General features: G+C 43.0%; 1 protein-coding gene across 2 annotated transcripts in view; it reads left to right on the top strand.

The window, feature by feature from the left end:
• The window catches only part of GLS (glutaminase), a 61,768-nt gene extending 42,407 nt beyond the window's left edge, over positions 1-19,361 (top strand). For both annotated transcript variants that reach the window (XM_041403801.1, XM_041403802.1), the window contains exons 15-18: positions 14,418-14,479; positions 15,477-15,553; positions 15,705-15,768; positions 16,137-19,361. In XM_041403801.1, coding sequence (XP_041259735.1) covers positions 14,418-14,479; positions 15,477-15,553; positions 15,705-15,768; positions 16,137-16,293 — 360 coding nt within the window. In that variant the 3' untranslated portion in view covers positions 16,294-19,361. The remainder of the gene's footprint in view (positions 1-14,417; positions 14,480-15,476; positions 15,554-15,704; positions 15,769-16,136) is intronic.
• Positions 19,362-19,582: the final 221 nt, after the last annotated feature.

Genomic DNA, 19,582 nt, shown 5'->3' with positions numbered 1-19,582 from the left:
AATACCCTAATAATCCACGTAATAATTTGCCTTCAGTGCAGTCTCCTTGAGGATTTGAGTTAACATATGTTTGTAGTGGTTGGAGAGTTGGCAAGAGGCTTTAAATTGGGTAGAAATTTTAACTAAAGCTATTTTTTTATCATGCTGGCACCTTGTCTGTTCCACATTTGTCTAGTCTGGAAAGTGCATGACTAACTAATATATGTAAAGACACGGCTGAGTCATGCACAGCCCCACTTTTTTTCAGGAATTTGTGTCCTAGTGTGTTGAATAATTTAAATAGTCTAAATTATTTAACTACCTACCTTGAATCAAGCATGGTTTCTGATTTGCCGTTTGCCCCTAGAGAACATTGTGTGCAAAATTAAAAATGCCCTCTTTTCTTTTTGTTTTCATGCAAGGAGGAGTTAATTTTATTACTGGCATCTAATCTTGCTTTATGCAGACTTTTTGGTATCACTCGGACATTGAACATTTAAATGTTTTTGCAAGACTTGAGTGGCTGCACTGTGCACATGGCTCAGCTACTCCTAAAAATGCCATGTTCATTTCTTCTGTGCACAGCAGGGGTACCTGATGGTCACATCTGAGGCTGCAGCTTAGCTGAATAAAACCTGGAATGGAGCTGAGTGGCAGAAGTGTGGTGGGGGCAAGTTTGTTGGGTATTTTGTTTGTTATTTTGGTTTTTTACCAGTTTAATTTGAGCAGGATTTAACTGAGTCAATAAAGCTGGCATGGGTGCTTGACCGAGGACAAGGCAGGTGGATGTTTGGAGAATAGTAGACACTTTGACACCTCAGCACTAGGGCTGGTGAGGAAATGGGGTTGAAGGAAGGACAAGGGGGAAAGGAAGTAATTCTAGAATGTCTTCCTATCCTCAAAAATGTTCCAGCCTACGGTACTTTGATGTATTTTATGCTAAGCAGGCACGTGGGGTATATCTGCTGTAAGGTGCTGCTTCCTGTTCTGGCTGCTGCTGTGCTCTGGTTCTGACTCAGCTGGCACATAGCTGTGCCTTCATGTGGTTTTACAAAACTCGTGTGCACACTGTGAATTGGACATTTATCTTCATATTGTACCTTTCCTTAAAGCAGGTCAGATTTACTTAGCTGGGTGCAGTTATTGTAACCTATCTGTGTGAGGTGCAGAGGGCACTGTAAGCAACCTGAGAAGGAAACCACGAGGTCACAGAGGCTGGGAGGGATCTCTGGAGATCTCAGACTCCAGCCCCTGCTCAAAGAACCACCTGGTGTCACTTGGGTTGTGTGGCTCAAGGGCTTTGCCAGTCAGCTGTTGAAAACCTCCTATTATAACATTTTATCATCTGGCTGGGTAAGTTGTCCCAGTGCTTTAATGCTTTGATTAAAGAATTTTTTCCTAACCTACAGTTGGAATTTTCCCTTTCTGTAGCTTGTGATGGTGACTCCTGTGTTTTCAGTGAATGTGATGATCTCACCATCATGCTGTAATCTGTTGGCTTCTAGGGAGTCCTAGAAGTGGCATAAGTAAAAGTGGCTTTTGGTCTGCAGTAACTAGTATTTTCACTTCCTGCTGTAGTTTTCTTACCAAATTCTAAGTATTCTTTCATTATGCCATTGAAAATGAAGTGATTTAGGGATTTGAAAAGGCCATATTCCCTTTATTTTTCTATTGAAGCCCAACAGGCTAAATGCAAATGTGGAAGTGTGCTATTTGCTGAGGGATGGCATGTTACTGTTAGGACCCCTTGTGATCAGAGCACTTGTCAAAACAATGAGCTGAGAACACAAGTGGAGTGATAGGAAGAGATAATGTTACTCATTTCCTGTTGATGTCATTCACTAGTCCAGCTTTTTCCTTGAGGCAGGCAACTTTATTGTTTGTTCAGGAATTACTCATGCAATAATCAGGCGTTTTTTGGACTCATAGACCTGCTTTTGGTTATATATGTAGCTTTTACTTTCTTTTGCTTTCCATTTACTTTCTGAATGGAAAGTACATTTCACACTTCTCTTAAAGGACCTCTCTCTTAAAATTCTCCAGCCTGTAATTACTGCAAATTAAATAATTAAAATGTAATCTTGATCTGAGAATAAACTGTTTTGATTAAACATGTTTTAAAAAATCCCCACTAATGCCATTGCAGAGCAAGATTAACAATTATGATTGAGAATATAGAAAAGCAGGCTAAAACAGCTGAGTATGTTTTATTCCATATACCAAGGCTGCTGGGGAGTAATATGACTGTTTGCAGGGTTTAAAGATAAAAGCAGGGAGGCAGAAGATATATTTAAGCCAATAATTATTTTCAATATGAGGAAAACATACCTTTCAATACAAGGTATGGAATAGATAGCCTAAAAATAAGAAGACTTATAGAAACTTGATCCTAGTATTTAGAAAGAACCTTCTCAACAAGAGTAGAGTGGTAGATCTGGTAAAGTTTCTCCGTTCTGCTTTCAACCTGTAGGGTGAAGTCAGTGTGTTGGTAGTGCAGGTGCCCTGCATCCTTCTAGAGCAAAGTCCTTTCTTTTGGCTATAATTCCAGTTCCAAGCCCTGTATTTAAGAGTAAACTGTCAGCCACAAATTTTGAAGTGCCTACAGGCTGGGAAGGGATGAGCATTGCCTGACTCTACTCTGTTGTGTGGGTATCAGTGGTGTCAATAGGTCCTTGAAAAGGCAGACATCCTTTTGTCCTGTCTGCTTAACACAGCTCTGTCACTAAAACTCCCATCAGCATTCCACTGGATTCATGTGACTGCCGTTGATCCCAGTCCTTTGGTCCCAAATCTTGCACTGTTAGTGATGTCTGTGTCCATTACTTCAAAGGCTCTTGTTATTTTTCCCTGCATCCAGGATCAATGGCTTAGCATTCATTCCCCTTTTTAAGGTTTCTCTGTATATTCCCAATGCTCTTTGTTGCAGAACTGTTAGCAGGGGTTTAGTCTTTGAAAAGGAGCTATCAAAGTAGGTATAACATTTCTGTGATAGTTTACTGCAAGAATTGTTTTACCATTTTTGAACTTCCAGCCGTCATTATTTGCTGACAAAATGTTTTATTGCTGATGAGAAATGCTGAAAATGTTTCACAGTGTGGAGTAAGTGAAACTCTTTGAGAGGGTCATTTTCTTACGAAACTTGGATGCTTGAGACATTGGCGTCATCATTGAAGTATTTACATCCAAGCTGCTGATGGCAAATGCATGCCAGCTAGAAATGAAAATTTGCTTGGTCGTCATCTTAAAGGGTGGAAGTCTTCATGCTTTAGATCTTTCACTTAATCTGGTAAACGTTTTGTTGAAAGGATTAATTGACCTATGGTTCTTTTGTCATACTGTTCATGGCCAACAATGCGGCAGTAACACTTCTGGTCATTCAGGACAGGAGCCAGGCCAGGTTTTTCTGTGACTTCCTCTTGTAAATTTACAGTTCTGTGGAACTTCCTGATCCACTGTTATTCACTACTGCTATTCTAATTTGGTTTGCTTTAGGTGTTCAAGAACTTCTCTTGCTGGCATAATTTATGAGTTTATGGATGTCCATGAAAGGTCTTTTTAAAAAAAACAAAAAAAAAAAGTGGAATCAGCCAACTTTAGCTCTTAAGTCTAGTGAAGGATGATTTGATTCTCACTTGATATTTTGGGGGTCTTTTCAGTGATGTGCTTAATTCTATTGCTTCCAAAAGCAAAAAGTGTGCTAATTCATTGGTAACAGAAGAAATTGGTGGAGGTGGAGGCAAGCATGGCCATGCTCACTGTAATCTAGTGAAGGCAGCTTTGGTGCTCCGTTTTCTCTCTTCTTCCCAGTATTTGAAATCAACAGAATCATCCCCAAAGGGATGGGATGGATATACCCATACCAACATGGTATAATATATATATATAAAATATAGATATTAAGGAAAGGATAAGACATAAAAAGAAATTGTTAGTGAGTAGCTCTTGCGATCAGCTCCTCTTCTGCCAGGCTCATCTGTTTGTCCAGGCACACATGGGAAGGGGCAGGGGAGCTCTCCAGTCACAACATTGTCATCAGAGCACTGGTGAAGCTTCAGCATTAGGTACTGTAAGGTCTTCTGTGTTGACAAATTTAGGATGTTCTGTTGTTTAGGGGTATCTGTGGCAGCAGTATTGGTTGGGTCCATCCTAGTACCTGTTCTTGACACTTCATATCAGGCTTTTTTTTCCTGGAAGTGTCTTCCAGCTAAAGAAGTATCTGTTTCTGGGATCCTGTAATCTAATAGTGATGGAGTCAATGGCTCTGAATCTTGAACCCTGATTTCTGTGGGGTTTTTTTCTTTGTACCCCTTGAACCCAGTTCATCCTTAGTATTGGTTTTATCTGCTAGAAAGGGGAAATATGAACCCAGTCTGCTTCGCACATTCCTGCTGTCCTGCTCCTGATGATGGCACTGGAAACTGCCCCATCCACACACCCTGGACTCTCTTATGACTCTATGTAATATTTTCTAGTGAAATTGAGTTGCTATGCCTTGATTCCTGGGGGAGAGGCTTGTGTGCAAGGATCCGATTACCCTTTGCTTTGTGTGACCCACCCTGCACCTCTGGAGATCACGCTCTGGAGTCAGGATTAGTGAGTGGTTGTTTCTTCTGCCTCCATCAGGGGAGGCAGAGGTGGGAGTGGGGCAGTTCAGGAACATGGCTGGCCAAAACAGCTTGTCTCCCCCTGCGGGGTTTGCACATCTCAGGAGTGGAGTAGATGGGCATGGTCTTTGTGAAGGAATCTCAGTTGCAGAAGGTAAGTAGATGTTTCGCTTATTCTAGTAAACATATTGTTTAATTACTTAACTCTTAATTCGTCATAATTAAATAGTCTTATCTGTAATTTAAACAGCATCAGTTTACTAATACTTCAGAATTAATCAATAGAACTGTAAATAACAAGGCATTACAAATTGCCAGTGTGTGTTGCCATGAAACAAGGTTACTGCTTCCGGCAGGTGTCCTCATCCAGGGCTGTTCTTTATTTCAGGCACTTGAATAAAATCCAACATAGCATGAAGCAGCCTATACCTGTGGAATCACAAACTATATTGGAAACATAGATGATTTCAAATTTCATTTACAGGATTCTAAATTTCATTTAGCATTTAAAAATTAGAATAATTAAACGTAATAATCTCTGAGCATGCACTGGCTGAATTAATTGTCTGAGAACTGATCTCAGACCTATCTGTGCCTCTTTATTCTTTATGAGTCAAAGAATATTTTTGGACAGTTGAAGAACTTTCACCTCTTGCCTAATGGTGTTTAGGGTGAACTCACAGGTAGAGAGATGTTGTTTTGAGGAATATAAGTGTTACAAACTCCTTCCAGAAATTTGTGTGCACTTGATGACCATCTTATGAGCATGGGGTTGGTGCTGGAAGAGATGAATTCTGTCTTTCATGGCTCCAAATGTGATTGGAGGAAAAGGACTTTCTGCTCACAGTTACTGCTTTCTGTGTCCTTAAACTTTTTAAATTTTATGCAAACTAGTACAGAGAGAGAAGGAAAAAAGGGACAAACTCTTATGCTATTGTCCTCATTTTTAGTAAATACCATTTTTAGGTGCTTTCGAGTACCTCCATTAATTTGAAGTATTTTGACAAGAAAAAGGGCTTCAGGCAGAGATGGATGAAGAAATGCAGTTTACTGTAACATGTGGTTTCAATACTCTAATTATTTGCAATTTTGGGTGGCATAATCCAGTACTTATCTTGAAAAGGCTTGAATCAGAGGGAAATATGAATGATGGAAATCCATTTGATGCCAGTAGATGGAAGAGGGGAACAAACCACCTCTGCTCAGCCTTCCCTCCAGGAAAGCTGCACTTCTCCTTTAGTGGCCTTAGCCCATCTGTTTGCCAGTAAAGCAAACTGGCAGGTGTTCTTAGGTTGAAGAAAGGGTCCTGGTGTCAAGACCAGCCTTGGATGGATGTGTATATTTGGTTTAATTACTTCTTTAATTCAGCTGCATGCACAGCTTCTGTGACAAGTTCCAAGACTGAGCTACTGGTACAGGCTTGTTTCAATGTTCGTGACCTGAACCTAGTCAAAACTCCTTGCTCTGTTTTTGGATTTTAAACAGGCACTTTTAGGACCATTGAAAATTTTATCGTCAGTATCCTACCAGCTAGGATTTGAAACAATGTGAGTAGTTGAATTGCAAGAAGATATTTAAATACCTACTGGGATTTTGCCCAGCTTTAAATAAAAGTAATAACTAACCGGTGTGCTGACTTGCCTGAGGGTTTTGCAGCGCTAGCAGCGCAGTTGGTTTAGAGCTGCTTTGTGTTTGGATACATGAAAATACAGCCTCTTGTGTGCCTGCAGTCTAGACATCACTCATGGGAGATGCAGCTTTCAGTATTTCAGTACATGCACGGGTTGTGTTTGAGCAGGGCTGCTGGAAACTGGAGTGAGGAATAAATAAGCGTTTTGTTAGTCTGTTAGTTTGATATCAACAGCACAAACTGTATGGATAATTGCTGTGCAAATGGCATTTCAAGTTAATTCCACCAGGGAGACTCCAGAAATAAACCCTGTGGTAGCAGCTTTGAAAGTCACTTGTGGCAGCTTTGAGTCCAAAAATAAGCACTGCACCCACGGCTGGTAAAACTGAAGGAGCTGGGTGTCGTCCTCTGTCCCCAGCTGTGAAGAGGGAGGACCTTGCACCATCTAGAGGAAAAGAAAGGATAGTCAAAGGGTTAGAAAGGAACTGGGGAAAAAAACTGACAAAATCTTGTTTCCTGTGTCAGTTTTAAAACATGGCAGAGCAGATTCTAAAGTTATTTTTGCACTTCTGTCACATTACATGAGGAAACAAGGATCAGTAGTGCAGAAAATAGCCTAAAGAGGTGATGGAAGTTGTCAAGAAGAAATGCAAGTTTTATAAAACTAGCCTTGTCTGTATTTTTCAAATATATCTGTACTTTAATGTGTGTAGGTATATGCATTAATTGATTCATTCACACATCATCTAATTATTTATAGTGTAGGGGGAACAAAGACTCGTCCAAGGAATTCTAAGTTTATAACTTATGTTGTAAGTTTGTTTGTGTTTGTTTGAAGTCAAACAACCAGGAGGCTCTGTCAGAGGCAGTTGGTGTTGGGTTGCTGTAGAGCTCCGTGGGATCATTTGATCACTTACTGAAAGCCTCACTTTTGTGTGCTTCAGGAAGTTATTTAGAGAAATTGCCTATTCTTGTGGAACTGAATTTTCTGTAGAGTAAGGTAATGTTGGGGCTTAATCCAGAGGCTGCTTCGAGTGCCTTCAAGGACTGTCTATCCCTAAAAATATTCATGGACACAACCTCACTAGCCAGCTCTGAGACCACTTCAGAGCCAGTCCTCCCCCTGGGTGGGCACCTGAACTAGTGTGGGATTCATTTAGTGAGTAAAACATGGCACTTAGTCTGGGAGTTGTGTCCTGGCAGGCAGCTGGCACTGGAGTGGGGCAGACAGGGCAGGTCCTGGTTGTGAAATGGAGAGGATGCTTGGCTGGGCTTGGAGGGCTTAGAGGTTGGTTGGGTATTTGTCTGTGGTTCAGTCTCAGTTTTGACTTTGTAAAATACGTGCTTTACTTACCCTTAGGTAGTAAGTTCCACTTTATTTCAGGCGAAACAAAGCAGAAACTCAATTTTAAAACAGGCTTTTGACTGAGATTTCTTCCCCTATGAAGTACAGCTTACTTTCATATTGAACAATGGTCTTTTAAAGGAAGACTATGGCTGTCTCTTTTAGACCTGGATTTTTTCCCAACAATGGTTTGCTTTGTGCTCTAGGTTTGCTTTTTATTGTGTCTTATCTGTAGGTCAGCGCTGCTGTTTCAGAGTTTACATTGGCATCTTGGGCTTCAGGGATTGTTTTCCATTGATAAAATAAGCATCCAAAAATCCACAGTTCTTCCGAAGAGCAGGAGGAGGGATTGCTTTTTGCTGCGTGACCCTCATCAGGGATCAGCTTTAGGAAAAGCAGCTGAACAGTGCTACTGTGGAAGTGAATTCCTGTTGATCTTGGAGCTTTTGTTACTTTATGGAATCACTCGTGACTCACTAAACTCCTTGCTCTCGCCTTCCTTGTCAATCCCTGGCCGTTTGCAGAGGATGGGAATAGGCAGAGTCCCTCAGTGGAGCATTAATCCCTGTTCACTGGATGGGTGCTCACCTTGGGCAGCTTAACAATCTATTTTCTGCGCTGCCGAGCTGATGCCGCGCTGAGCTGGATTAGCTGGGCCGTGTGTTGGGAACAATGGATGGAGAGCCGGGCGTGTGGGGGCTCCTGTGTCCCCTGCCAGGCAGGCTGGGTGGCCTCCATGGGACAGCACGGAGCCTCCTGGCCGGAGGGAGCATGGTGCCGCCGGGATGTGCGGGTTGGAAATGCCCCCTGACGGGTTTTCCGTGTGGAGCTGTGCCGTGTCACCCGCGGTGCGGCTGTCCCAGGGAGGCAGCCAGGCTGTCACAGGTGCGGATTAGCTGTGCTCAGCACCGTGGGGTTAGTGGCACTGAGAGGTGTGCCTCGGGGACACTTCCCCTGATTCCCTGGTGAAGAGCTGCAGGAGTGCATTCCCATTGCTGTGCAGCTCTCCCAGGGCTGGGAGCCTCGTCGGGACATAACCCAGAGCCCTGCTTACCTGGAACCCATTCTGTGACAGTCACGTGTCTTTAGGCGCTGCAATTTAAATCTCAGTTTGTCTCTGCACCTCTGTGCCATGCAGGGGGACGTTTATAACTTTGTTCTTCGAGCCAGTTGGCCAGAAGGGCAGAGTTCCCTGAGAGGAAGCGTTGTGTCCCATTTTAAGCACAAGAAATGGGATGTGAGAGAAGAGCGTGGTGCACGTGTTCTCTCAGCTAGCCCTGCTCTCTCTTTTTAACTCCTCTTGTTGTATTTGAAAGTCTCCTGTCAGCACACCTGGTCTGGTGCACAGTAAAGTTCAGATACAGCAAAGTTCCTGAGGCACAATATCCATGCAAACCTTTTTTTCTCAATATTTTGAGCATCTCTGCAGAAGGCTAACCTGTGTTGTTATCCTTAAATTTCACAGAAAGAGCTTTGGAAAGTTTAGGGGAGTTGTTTATTTATCCTTGTTTGGCTTGCCTTGAGCAGCAGTACTATAAACTTTAGAGCTTGACTATATTGCTCAGCCACCTGGAGAAACATAAAGTTGGAAGTAATACTTTTTTATCAGGATGTTAATTCTGTAGTGTTTTCAAAGAAATTATAGAGGGCGGAGCGTTCTCAGGAAGCAGGACATGATAGGAAATTAAAATCCAGATTCCCTGACCTTTTTAGCTAAGAGCTTCTCATGGAATTAATCCAGCTTTGAGCTAAATTAATTTTTTCTGAAGGATTTGCTTTCTGTACACGCACAGCTGTTTGGCTTTTCTCTTCTGGGGGCAGAGGCTCTCCCTGCCGTGCTGGAGGCATTGCAGCCATGGCAGAGCAGGACAGAGCCCTGTGGTGACAGTGACACGTGGGCAAGGACAGAGCACAGTGTGCTCAGCTGCTTGGGCTCGGCTCCTGCTCGAGGTTTGGGGTTCTGCATTAACCATGAAGGAGTGGGCAGAAGGTGTCAGGCCACCCTCCCTTCACCACGAGACTGTAGCAGGTCATTGCCATCTCTGGGCCTCAGTTTCCCACCTTAGTGCCACTAACAGCGTCAGTGAAGTGTTTGGAGAGGCCTTCTGTGGATGGCATTAGAGCCAGGCAGTGGTAGCACCCTTGTCTTCAGCTAAAAAAAATCCTCTGAACTGGTCTCTGTAAAGAGAGGAGTGACTCTAGCTTGTGTGGGCATTTGCTCTTAGCCATTGTGAGATTATTTAAATAAGTCTGGATTTGGATGTGCAGCTCAGGTAGGAAAGACTGCTTTGTTACAAATACTCCACCAAGGCAATTCCCACATTCCAGCCAAGCCACTCAGATCAGTTAGATGATGTTGAAATTTCACTTGCAATAAGTAACTTCAGCATATTAATACTGAAGTTAAACTTTTTTTTTTTTTAAATTTAGTTTTTCCAGTCGGTACGCTGAGAAATTGAAAACCACCCCTAAAGCTCTCATGTCATGCCCAAGTCCTTTGTGCTTGCAGAGGAGGGGCACAGCCATGCACTTGCTGTGTGCTGGGCCTCGTGCTCCCCACTGCAGCTCCTCTGTTCCTGTGCATCCTCCACATCAGCGCTACTGCTTGAGGGAGACTGCTTTGAAACTCCCACCACGACCAGGCTCGGGGGATGTGCAAAATAACTGACATAGGAAAGCTTTGGGCTAGGAGTCACTTTGAGTTTCGCTTTGTAACTGGCTTTGTTGCTCGCTCAGTTTGTCCATTTGGGGTTTTGGAATGGTGTTTTTGCTCTTTTGTTTTTTGCCTTTTCGTCCCCCGTGTTTATCTGAAGTATCTGCTGCAGCGCTTTGACTTCCTGCTGCTCTCAGCTCAGGCTGTTTCCTTGCTTTAACTTGACCTCAGTGCAGTTCTTGAGCACCAGCAGTCTTGATTTTTCTGTCTTGAGCTGCTCACATGCTGGCCCACAGACTCACAGAGCCATTAATTGGAGAGGTGCCTCTGGAGATGTTGGTCATTTGGCCACCTCTGATGTGAAGCAGGACTTGGATCCTTCATAGCTTTGGCCAGCTGAGTCCAAGACCTCTAACACCTACTAACCTGGCAGTGAAACTGTTTCTGATTTCTACCACTGAGTGACATGAGTATTTCTGAAGAACCTTTCCTTTTCACTGCCTGGATAACAAGGATTGTAGCCAGTGCTGAGGAAAGATTGCTGTACAGAGAGGGTCTCCCTGTAGCTGAGTGAGCAGTGCTCTGTCTTTTTGGTGTGGTGAGAGAGCTGCCAAATCCCTGTGCTTCAGTGCACACAGGTTTTCTCTCCTGTTTGACAAAAGGTGGAACAGCTTCTGCTCTGGGTTTGATCCTGCCATGCAGCTGTATGGCCGTGTGAGATCCATCCAGCTCATGCAGAGCAGAGGGACTCCATCCCTTCTCCTTTTATTGCATTTTCACAGTTAGGGAAAGGTTGTGAAAAACAAACTTTGTTTTTCTAAACACGAGGGAAGCTTGTGTTCACCAGTGCAGTTATCAAAACACCAACACTGAATGTTCATGAACCACTTGGTGAGAAACTCACTGGCAGAGCTCTAAACCCTTAAATTAGTTGCCTTGTGCCCTACTTAGTTTGAATGGATAGAGCTCATCTGTCATGTTCACTATTTTTTTTCTCCCCTACAGTTAAAAATCCCAAAATCGTATGTTTACTGCTGCCACTTCAGATTTTCTTTTGCCTTTTGCTTTTTTTTTTTTTTTTTTTTTTTTTTTTTTTTTTTTTTTTTTTTTGCAATGAACCTGTTATTTCAAACTAGTACTGTGAGTTTTGGGTGGAGAATTTGTACTTGACTTTGTGGCAGCCTAAGTGAGAATCAGATACATCAGGGCACAGATACAAAGCTTATGGCAGCAAGTGCTGTTCACTTAGTAAGTTTTCTCACTGTAAATGACAGCCTCTTACATAATGACTTAGTGTGTACACTGCTTAGATTAATATTTCCTTGGAAACTAAGGAAGACCCATAAGATGCTTGCGGAAATGGTATGTTCTTACTTTGAGTTCAAAATGTATTTTATATTTGCAGATTCCTAAATTTTATTGAATTCACTTTTTGTGTGAACTCAATAAAACTTCTGTTTTTGGTGGCTGCCCTCTGGGCAGTTTTGTTTCATACCTTCTGAAGTTTGTTAATTTTTTGGCCTGGTCTATGCTGCTGTTACTGTAGGGTGCAGTTACGGGTCAGGGTGTGTTTTGTTGGCAGTAAATCCAATCTAATTCTCACATAAAATCACTGAAGTCTCTCTAGAAGCAGGAGGAGGTTGTCCCAAAAGGATTTTTTCAGCTATGATGGCCACACTTGGCTTATTTCAGTTTGAGTTCTCCTTTGACCAGCTTTGCATAATTACTCTGCTAATAATTGTCCTGCTGAATTAATTGTGTTTCTCCTGCTTTTTGTATCCCATTACTTTTAATATTGGACACAGAACAAATTTCCTTCTGAGGTAAACAAGCAGAGATATTTTTGTCTGGACTTGTATTTGTTTTTGTTTTGATCTATTAAGTTCAGTTTTAAAGTAAAGTAAACCTTTGATTTTACTTTATCTTAAGGAAGGAGCAGCTTTGACCTCTCCCAGATAGCTGAGAGATGTAATCTAAGGTGATTGTGTTACAAAGCCTCAGGAATCTCCAAATTATATTTTGTCACATCTTTATAGAAAACAAAAATCACTTTTTAGCGAAATGTCCAGCTGAATCCAGGATTCTGGGTCCTGACTGCACTTGGAAAGTTGTTTTTTGAAGAAAGGAATGCGCGCTATTTTTATTTTATTACTTTAATTATATTTGCATTTCCCAGAAACATCAAGAAGCCCAGCCAAAATGGCCAGTTACCTCTGAAATGGTTTTTGTGTAAGACAGCGTGTCCTTTGCTCATCCCAGACCCCGAAGAGGGACACTATTCATCACCTGTAGGACCCGAACCCGGGAGTGCCGCCAGTGCTCTGCCTGCGGGTGCCAGCGGCTTCTCCCGGCAGGAGAACGCCTGACTCATCCCGATGAAACGCAGAGATTATCCGGCTGAATTCCCCTTCCACACCTGCCTGCAGCCGCGGTCTCTCTTGGAGGGTTTGGCATTTCGGGGTGGCTGTGGTGCTCCCAATGGAAAGCCCATAGGGAGTGTGGTTGGGTGGCTGCTGCCCCGAGCTGGCCTGGCTGTGTCCGTGTGTCCGTGGCCCTGCATGGGCAGAGCCCAGCCCTGGGGTGCTCCAGCAGCTCCTTCCCGAGGTGCTGAGCCAGGCTGGAGAGGGGCAGATCCCAGCCGTGGGAGCAGCTGGCTCTGCCTCCCGAGCAGGACCTGCTTGGGGGGAGCCTTGGTCACTGGCTTGGCTTGTGGCAGAAACTCAGAACAAAAGGATCTTTGTGGGGGGAGTGGGATCCCTCAATGCCAGTCCTCTGACGCTGGAGAGGAGGGTGTGGGGTGGCATGTCAGGTTTGCCACACTTGAAGGTGTTGTGGGGTCAGAGCTGAGGGAGCCTGAGCAGGGACCCAGCCTTTGGAGGCAGTCAGGTTTAGGGACAGCCCAGCGCTGAGAAGGGAGGGAGTCCTACAGATCTGCATCTCACAGCCCCGTGGTGCAAACTGCGAAGGAGCTGCAGTGGTGCTGGAGTGATCAGGGTGGCTCCGTGTCCCCTGTGTAGTTCCATCCTGGCCTTTGTGCCTCCTCCTCCTTGGTGCTCTTTGCCTCAGTGCGTATTTGAGGTGTAACAAACAAGAAGCAGCTCCGCGGCTTTGGTCCGGGAGAGGCGCAGGTGCTGGCTCGCCTGTGGCCCTGTGAAAACACACCAGTGTGCTTGCAGAAATCTGTGGGAGACTTGCTTGTGGCTGGGGATTTCTCCTTTTGTTTATTTCTCCTTGTTGTAGAAGGTCAGTGCAGCATCAGCTCCCTCTTTTCTCTCTGTTGCTTGGCTGGTGGCAGCGACACAGCTTCGTGGACTCAAAAAGCAAAGCAGCATTTAGAAAGTTTACTGGAAATTACTGTGAAATGGTGCCTAGGAGTGGCTATGTCAGTTTATGAAAGAAGCTGATGTGGATACTTAAAACCATCTAGCGTGTCATTTTAGGTGCTTGTTACAACCTGCAGAGTTGTTATAGCCAGGATGTATTAAAAATATGCATGGGACAAGGTTGGTGCACCCTGACAGTATCATTTCTTACTAGAATAATTAATACAGCTGAGAAAAGCACTACTTACCAGAGACTTTACCTGTGTCTTGCTGTAAGCCCATATTTATCTAAAAAGATCCAGCTTCATCTGCCTGGAAACCTTGCTTGTTACATAACAGAACTGCTTAAAATGGTTTATTTGAGCAAAAGTGTGTATGTTGGATGTATGCAATGATTATGTGTAATACACTGAAAAAAGGGTAACTTTTAAGTAAATCTCTGTCTGCTGACATAGATTTCTCCTGGCATTAGGAATCTTTACAGTTGAAAATAAAAATAATCTTACTTTTCCAGAGCGAGTTTGCCTTTTGAGGAGTTCGTGGTTTTATGAATTGTGCAGAGTGATGCTGTCTGTGCAATCTTATAATTGGTGTCATTGGGCAACTGAAGAGAGAAACACGGTTTGCCCAAAGAGCAAGGCTCATATTTTTTACTACAACAGGGCAGAAATTCATTGGTTTTAGTTCTTTTACTGTCCTTAAGGACTTCAGCCTTGGAAAGACAGACCTTGCAGGACTGGTAGCAAAGCAAGCTGTACTGCAGAATGTGGTCAGGCAAAGGGAAACAATTCTCAAGTTCATGAGCACTGCACCAACTGGCCCCACTGGGTTTTCTTTTTGAGGGAAGAAGATCAGTAAACTGGAACTCAATCTCTCTTTGTAGGTGAAGTCTGTGATAAATCTGCTGTTTGCTGCCTACACAGGGGATGTGTCTGCACTCCGGAGGTAAAAATCACTGGGGGTTTGGGACAGGAATTTGGGAGTGGGAATGCTGCTTGTTTGGTTCCTGCTGTTGTTGTTTAGTTAGGAACATGCACGTACACTGTGTCTGGGCATTGAGCTGCATGAGCTAGAGATTGATTATATTCATCCAATTTAGGAGCATGCACGTACACTGTGTCTGGGTTGGGGGCATTGAGCTGCATGAGCTAGAGATTGATTATATTCATCCAAAACCCAACCAAAAGACCCAAATCTAACCATGCAAAAAATACCCTCACACTATCCTGAATCCCACTGTGTTCCATTTCTTTGGATCAAAACAATTTCTTTAACCATTTTTTTATAGCAATGGCAGAAAATCCTGTCTATACTCTCACCTGCTTTAATATTCAATTCTGAAAGTGCCACACAAATTCAGGTTGGAAAATGTACATTGTTATTGGACAGGTTAGGACATTAGCTTTGCTTTTGAAATCTGGAGGAGAATCTGACAAAATTTAAAGTAATAGTGGTAGTAGGCTAAATAAGCATTAATTTGGCTAGAATGTATCTAAATATAATTAGTGGGTGGAAAAATATGTGGTGTATAGTTTAACTCTGCCGTCCCAGGGAATCATAGAGTGAAGCAAGAACCTTCCCAATCCCTTAATGCTGCTCAGGATTTTCAGATTTGGGAGATTTCCTGGGATTTTCTCACCTGGTATAAATTTACTTTGCCTTATGTGGCTTAGCTTGTCCATGGATGATTTTAAATCAGGCGTGTTGACTGTTATGTTTTCTGCAAAGATGTTTTATTTTTATTTATGGCAACTAAAGAGCAGAAAGGAAGTTAAGGCACTGAGCTGGTTTTCAAAGCCAAAGCCCCTTTCATTATCAGCAAAGATGTGCTCGTGGTGCTGCTTACATCCTCTCATGGCAGGGCGGTGTCCTGTAATGTGCTTTAAATTACCTGAGACTTGGCTCTGCAATCTCTTTTGTTGTATTTTATTTCGGTTTTAAGGTTTGCTCTGTCAGGAATGGACATGGAGCAAAGGGACTACGACTCACGGACAGCCCTGCATGTGGCAGCTGCAGAAGGTACTGTCTCCTCACACAGCATTTGCTGTCTGTCTGTCTGTCTGCCTGTGTACTTTAGCACATCCTTGCTGTCTCTGTGCATACCAGCTTTTGTCTGTGCATAAATAGATATGTACAAGTACGTGTGCTCACAAAGCTGCTCTTCCTGCAGGACACGTGGATGTTGTTAAGTTTCTGCTGGAAGCGTGCAAAGTGAATCCTTTTCCCAAAGACAGGTGAGTGTTTTTATTGCTGGTTTGGAGGAAAGATGCTCCAGTAACACTTCCCTACTCCCTGTGAGGAGAGGTGCCTGTCAAATAAGAGTGGAATGTATTGAGCCAGGCTACTGAAGCGGGGGAATGGGATCCTACTGGTTCTCTGTAGGTTCTGCAGACTGAGCAGGAATGAAAAATGAACCACTAAACCCATTATTCCAAAGGTCGTGCTCAGCTTAATGAAGTTCCAGTGAAGTTCCACAGTTACTGAACTGAGTGGGGTCTGTGTGCTGAGCCATTAGTGCAGTACATAAAGAACTGGATTTGTGGTGCTTTTTGGCTCTGTGCTTAACGTGCTGGTCTTAAAAATCCTGTGCTGCTTTTTGTAGGTGGAATAACACTCCTATGGATGAAGCTTTACATTTTGGACACCATGATGTTTTTAAAATTCTTCAGGAATATCAGACCCAATACACGCCATCCGAGGATAACAACGATGGGAAGGAGAACCGAACGGTTCATAAAAATCTGGATGGCTTGCTATAATCATCTTCAGCTAGATCCTAAGAATCAAATCACTTACCTATTTAATTGTGGTATGCATAAGTAATGAAGAGCGTGTGTGTTTCTATCTGATAGTGGTATATATTTTACAGAAGTCTCTGTTACTTCAGTGTTACGTTACAGGAGTTTCTATACGCACAGGACAAATCCAATCTCTTCAAAAGAAACAAAACCAACTAAGAATCTCCCTCCATAATGTGAGCAATATTACCTCATGCTGCATATAATTGATGTATAAAAATATTTAGCTGTTGTTGGCTTTACTGTGCACTACTTAATTTATTTTTGCGTTCTGTGTGAACTCTAGTCCGTGGTCAGGAACTTTTTTGCTGAATTTTTGTTTCTTTAGCCCTCTGTTTCCAGTATGGCCAGGATGAGCCAGAGTACTGTCAGGTATGAGCGTCAGTGAGGTTTTTTGGAAGCTGAGGATGCTGATGTAGATTTAGGCTGGGTGTGTTAAGTAAGGATCTGCACTTATCTTTGGGAAAAAATAGAAAAAAAAGAATTCCACACAACCTTGTTTACATAATATAAATATCACAGAGTATATAGGTGACACTTGTCAGTGGTCTAGGCTTGTTCTTAGAGATAGTCTTGTCAGGGAATGTGTTTTGAGGTTTGTTTGACCAAATGGCGTAGGGGAGTGTGCCGTGTAGCTCCGGTGTGCAGCGGGATTTTTGTCTTGGGAGCGTTTCTCTCCGTTCCCTCTGTCTTGCCTCCCTCCTCTCTCTCCATGTTCAGCTGCTAAAGTACTTCCCTGTGGCCGGGGAACGCGGGTGCTTCCGCTCCGTGCAGGTGTTCCTTGCAGGTGTATTTGCACTACCCCTGGGGGGCCTGCCAGCTGCTGCTCCTTCCTGCTGGCTGCACCAGGAGCCAGCCAGGGCAATGGAAGTGCTTGAAAGGCAAAGAACCAAACCAAATGCAGTCTGAGCTCGTTTAGGCTGTGGTAAGGAACACGGATGGAGCGAAACAGCTTTAAGGAGCATAGAGCCAATCACAACAGGAGCAGAGCAGGAGATAAGCCAGGTTTTGGGCTATGTTCTCTTCTTGCACTGCCATCAACCAGGGAGCAGGATAATGCATCACTGGGATTCCCCTGGTGTAGGACAGGAGTTCAGCACCAGGAACACGAGTGAGGAAATGCCTTTTGTGGTGAATGGTGGCATTCATTGTCTTGCCGCTGAAGCCAGCATGGCACGTGCCCTGTCATGGAAAATGTAGATGCAGGTATTTGTAGTTCACAGAAGTCCCATATTGCCACAGCTCCCTGTCCCATGTACAATTGCTTGTGCCAGTAGTGTGGCACAAAACCTCAGAAGTGAGCAGTCACTTCAGATACTCACAACACACTACAGTTGTTGGATGTAGGCAAGGATTTTAGCACAAGAGTTTTAGGCAGGAATCATTTAGCACATGGAAAAGGAGATTGTGCTTGAGAATTGTGTATATGGTGGTTTTTATCCTAGCATGTAGTGTACAAGTCATTAGTAGATCTCAGAGTTCAAATTTTCTGTGTTTTGGCACCAAAATCTCCTGAAATAATGCCCAAATTCTTCCTAGAATGCCCAAGCACTTTATAAAGATGATCTGAACCACATTACCCTCCTTTAGCAATGAGTACGCTAAGGCTTGGAGAGGAGGAACTTCTCCAGAGCGACCCAGCAGGTCAGTATAGTTGAGAATAAATCCTTTCAAGATCCTGTACAGTCTCTTGTCAAAATGCCATACTGCCTCCCTGCAGGGAGGACAAGCCACATGGAAAAGTGCTTGGTACTCATCACAAGCAGTGACTGTCTTCATCATGAAAGAGTCTGAAAGTCTAAAGCCCTCCAATAGCATCTCGAAGCTGGCTGGCATGGTTATCAAACACTTTTTCTTATGAATCCTCCTGTTCTTAAGCTGGTTTGGTTTGGTTTTTGTTTTTTGTTTTGTTTTTTGTTCTTCTGAAGATCAGCTATTTTTCTGAAGGCTTTTAACCCATTCTCTTCACATCCTGTGTGATGGCCACCCCCGTTGTAAACAAGAACTAAATTAAATGGCCTCTGGCTCTTGAGCTGCATCAGTCACTGGGTAGCACAAGGCAACAGATTTATGAGCTTCAGTGTAAAGGAATGTTTTCAGATGGATCCTAGTTTAAAATGATGGATTTCAGTGCTAATCTTCCCTATTTTGCCCCTATTACAACACATTCTGTAGCTTCTCAGAAAAATACCTGATTCAGCTTTATTTAACTGACATTGCATTGTTCAAACTGGCATTTTTAAACACAGGTATATTATATAGTAGACATGATATAAGCAAACCAAAACCAAAAGGATTGTAACTGAGCTAACAGTGAAGATCATAGCTGTTCCTAAACTTAATGCTTTCATACCGAGTGCTTTTAGCCAGTCCTAGCTTCAGTGCATTTTTGCTGGTTAGTTTTAGTATTTTCTCATTGTGAGGAGAATGGATTATTTTGTAATGTCCAATTCAGCGATGCAGCTACTTAGACATGGCGTTATTTATAAATATAAATATAAATATATGCAGTACATTGGTTTGGCTGTTTATCATTCATGACACTGACATGTAGATTTTACAGTAAATGGCTTTTGGTTATCTTATCCAGCGCTGACTTCCTTCTGCTCCAAAGAAGATTCCCCCCACTCCTTTGTTTTTATGTCATATATGTTTCTTCTGTATCACAACCTAAATTCGTTCAGCTAACTTAATGCTTTGTACTCAGAAATATTGTGGTAGTCTTAGCATTAATTAGCCTTTGTGAACAAACTGTATTGTACCAGATTTTTTTTTTTGCTTCAGAGCTGGACTATCCGTGACTATACTTACTGGCAGTGTGCTTCTGGTCATTGTAACTGACTGGGCTGATCTTGACTTTTAGATTCTGTATTGTGGGGACTAGACAGTGATGAATGTATTTCTAGCAGTTTCCCATGAATGAATCTAAACTTGAGCTGTACTGGTTCTGAAAATGAAAGTTATTTATTTTAAGAAATAAAATCCAGATAGTGTTGCTTTTTACAGCATAATAAATGGAAATATCAAGATGCTGGTGGTGCTGGTGGCTTTTGTTGGTTATCTGTGGGGCTGCCATTGAAATAAGTCTTCAGTGGTGGGAAGGCTGTCCTGGAAAACCTGCTCTGGTCATTTCCATTGTGCAAAGCATACAGGAAATCAGAATGAATTTCTGTAGTGTTTTTCTGATTTTTTTGGTGTTTATTTTGAAACCTACACTTCCAGAGCTGTGCCCTTTCACCGGTGGTTGCTT

The sequence above is a fragment of the Onychostruthus taczanowskii genome, unplaced genomic scaffold (genome assembly GCF_017590055.1).
Source record: "Onychostruthus taczanowskii isolate IOZ18803 unplaced genomic scaffold, ASM1759005v1 scaffold20, whole genome shotgun sequence".
In the NCBI taxonomy this organism is placed as follows: Eukaryota; Metazoa; Chordata; class Aves; order Passeriformes; family Passeridae; genus Onychostruthus; species Onychostruthus taczanowskii.
Note: the sequence above shows the minus strand (reverse complement) of the source record. Positions and strands in the feature narration are given on the sequence as shown.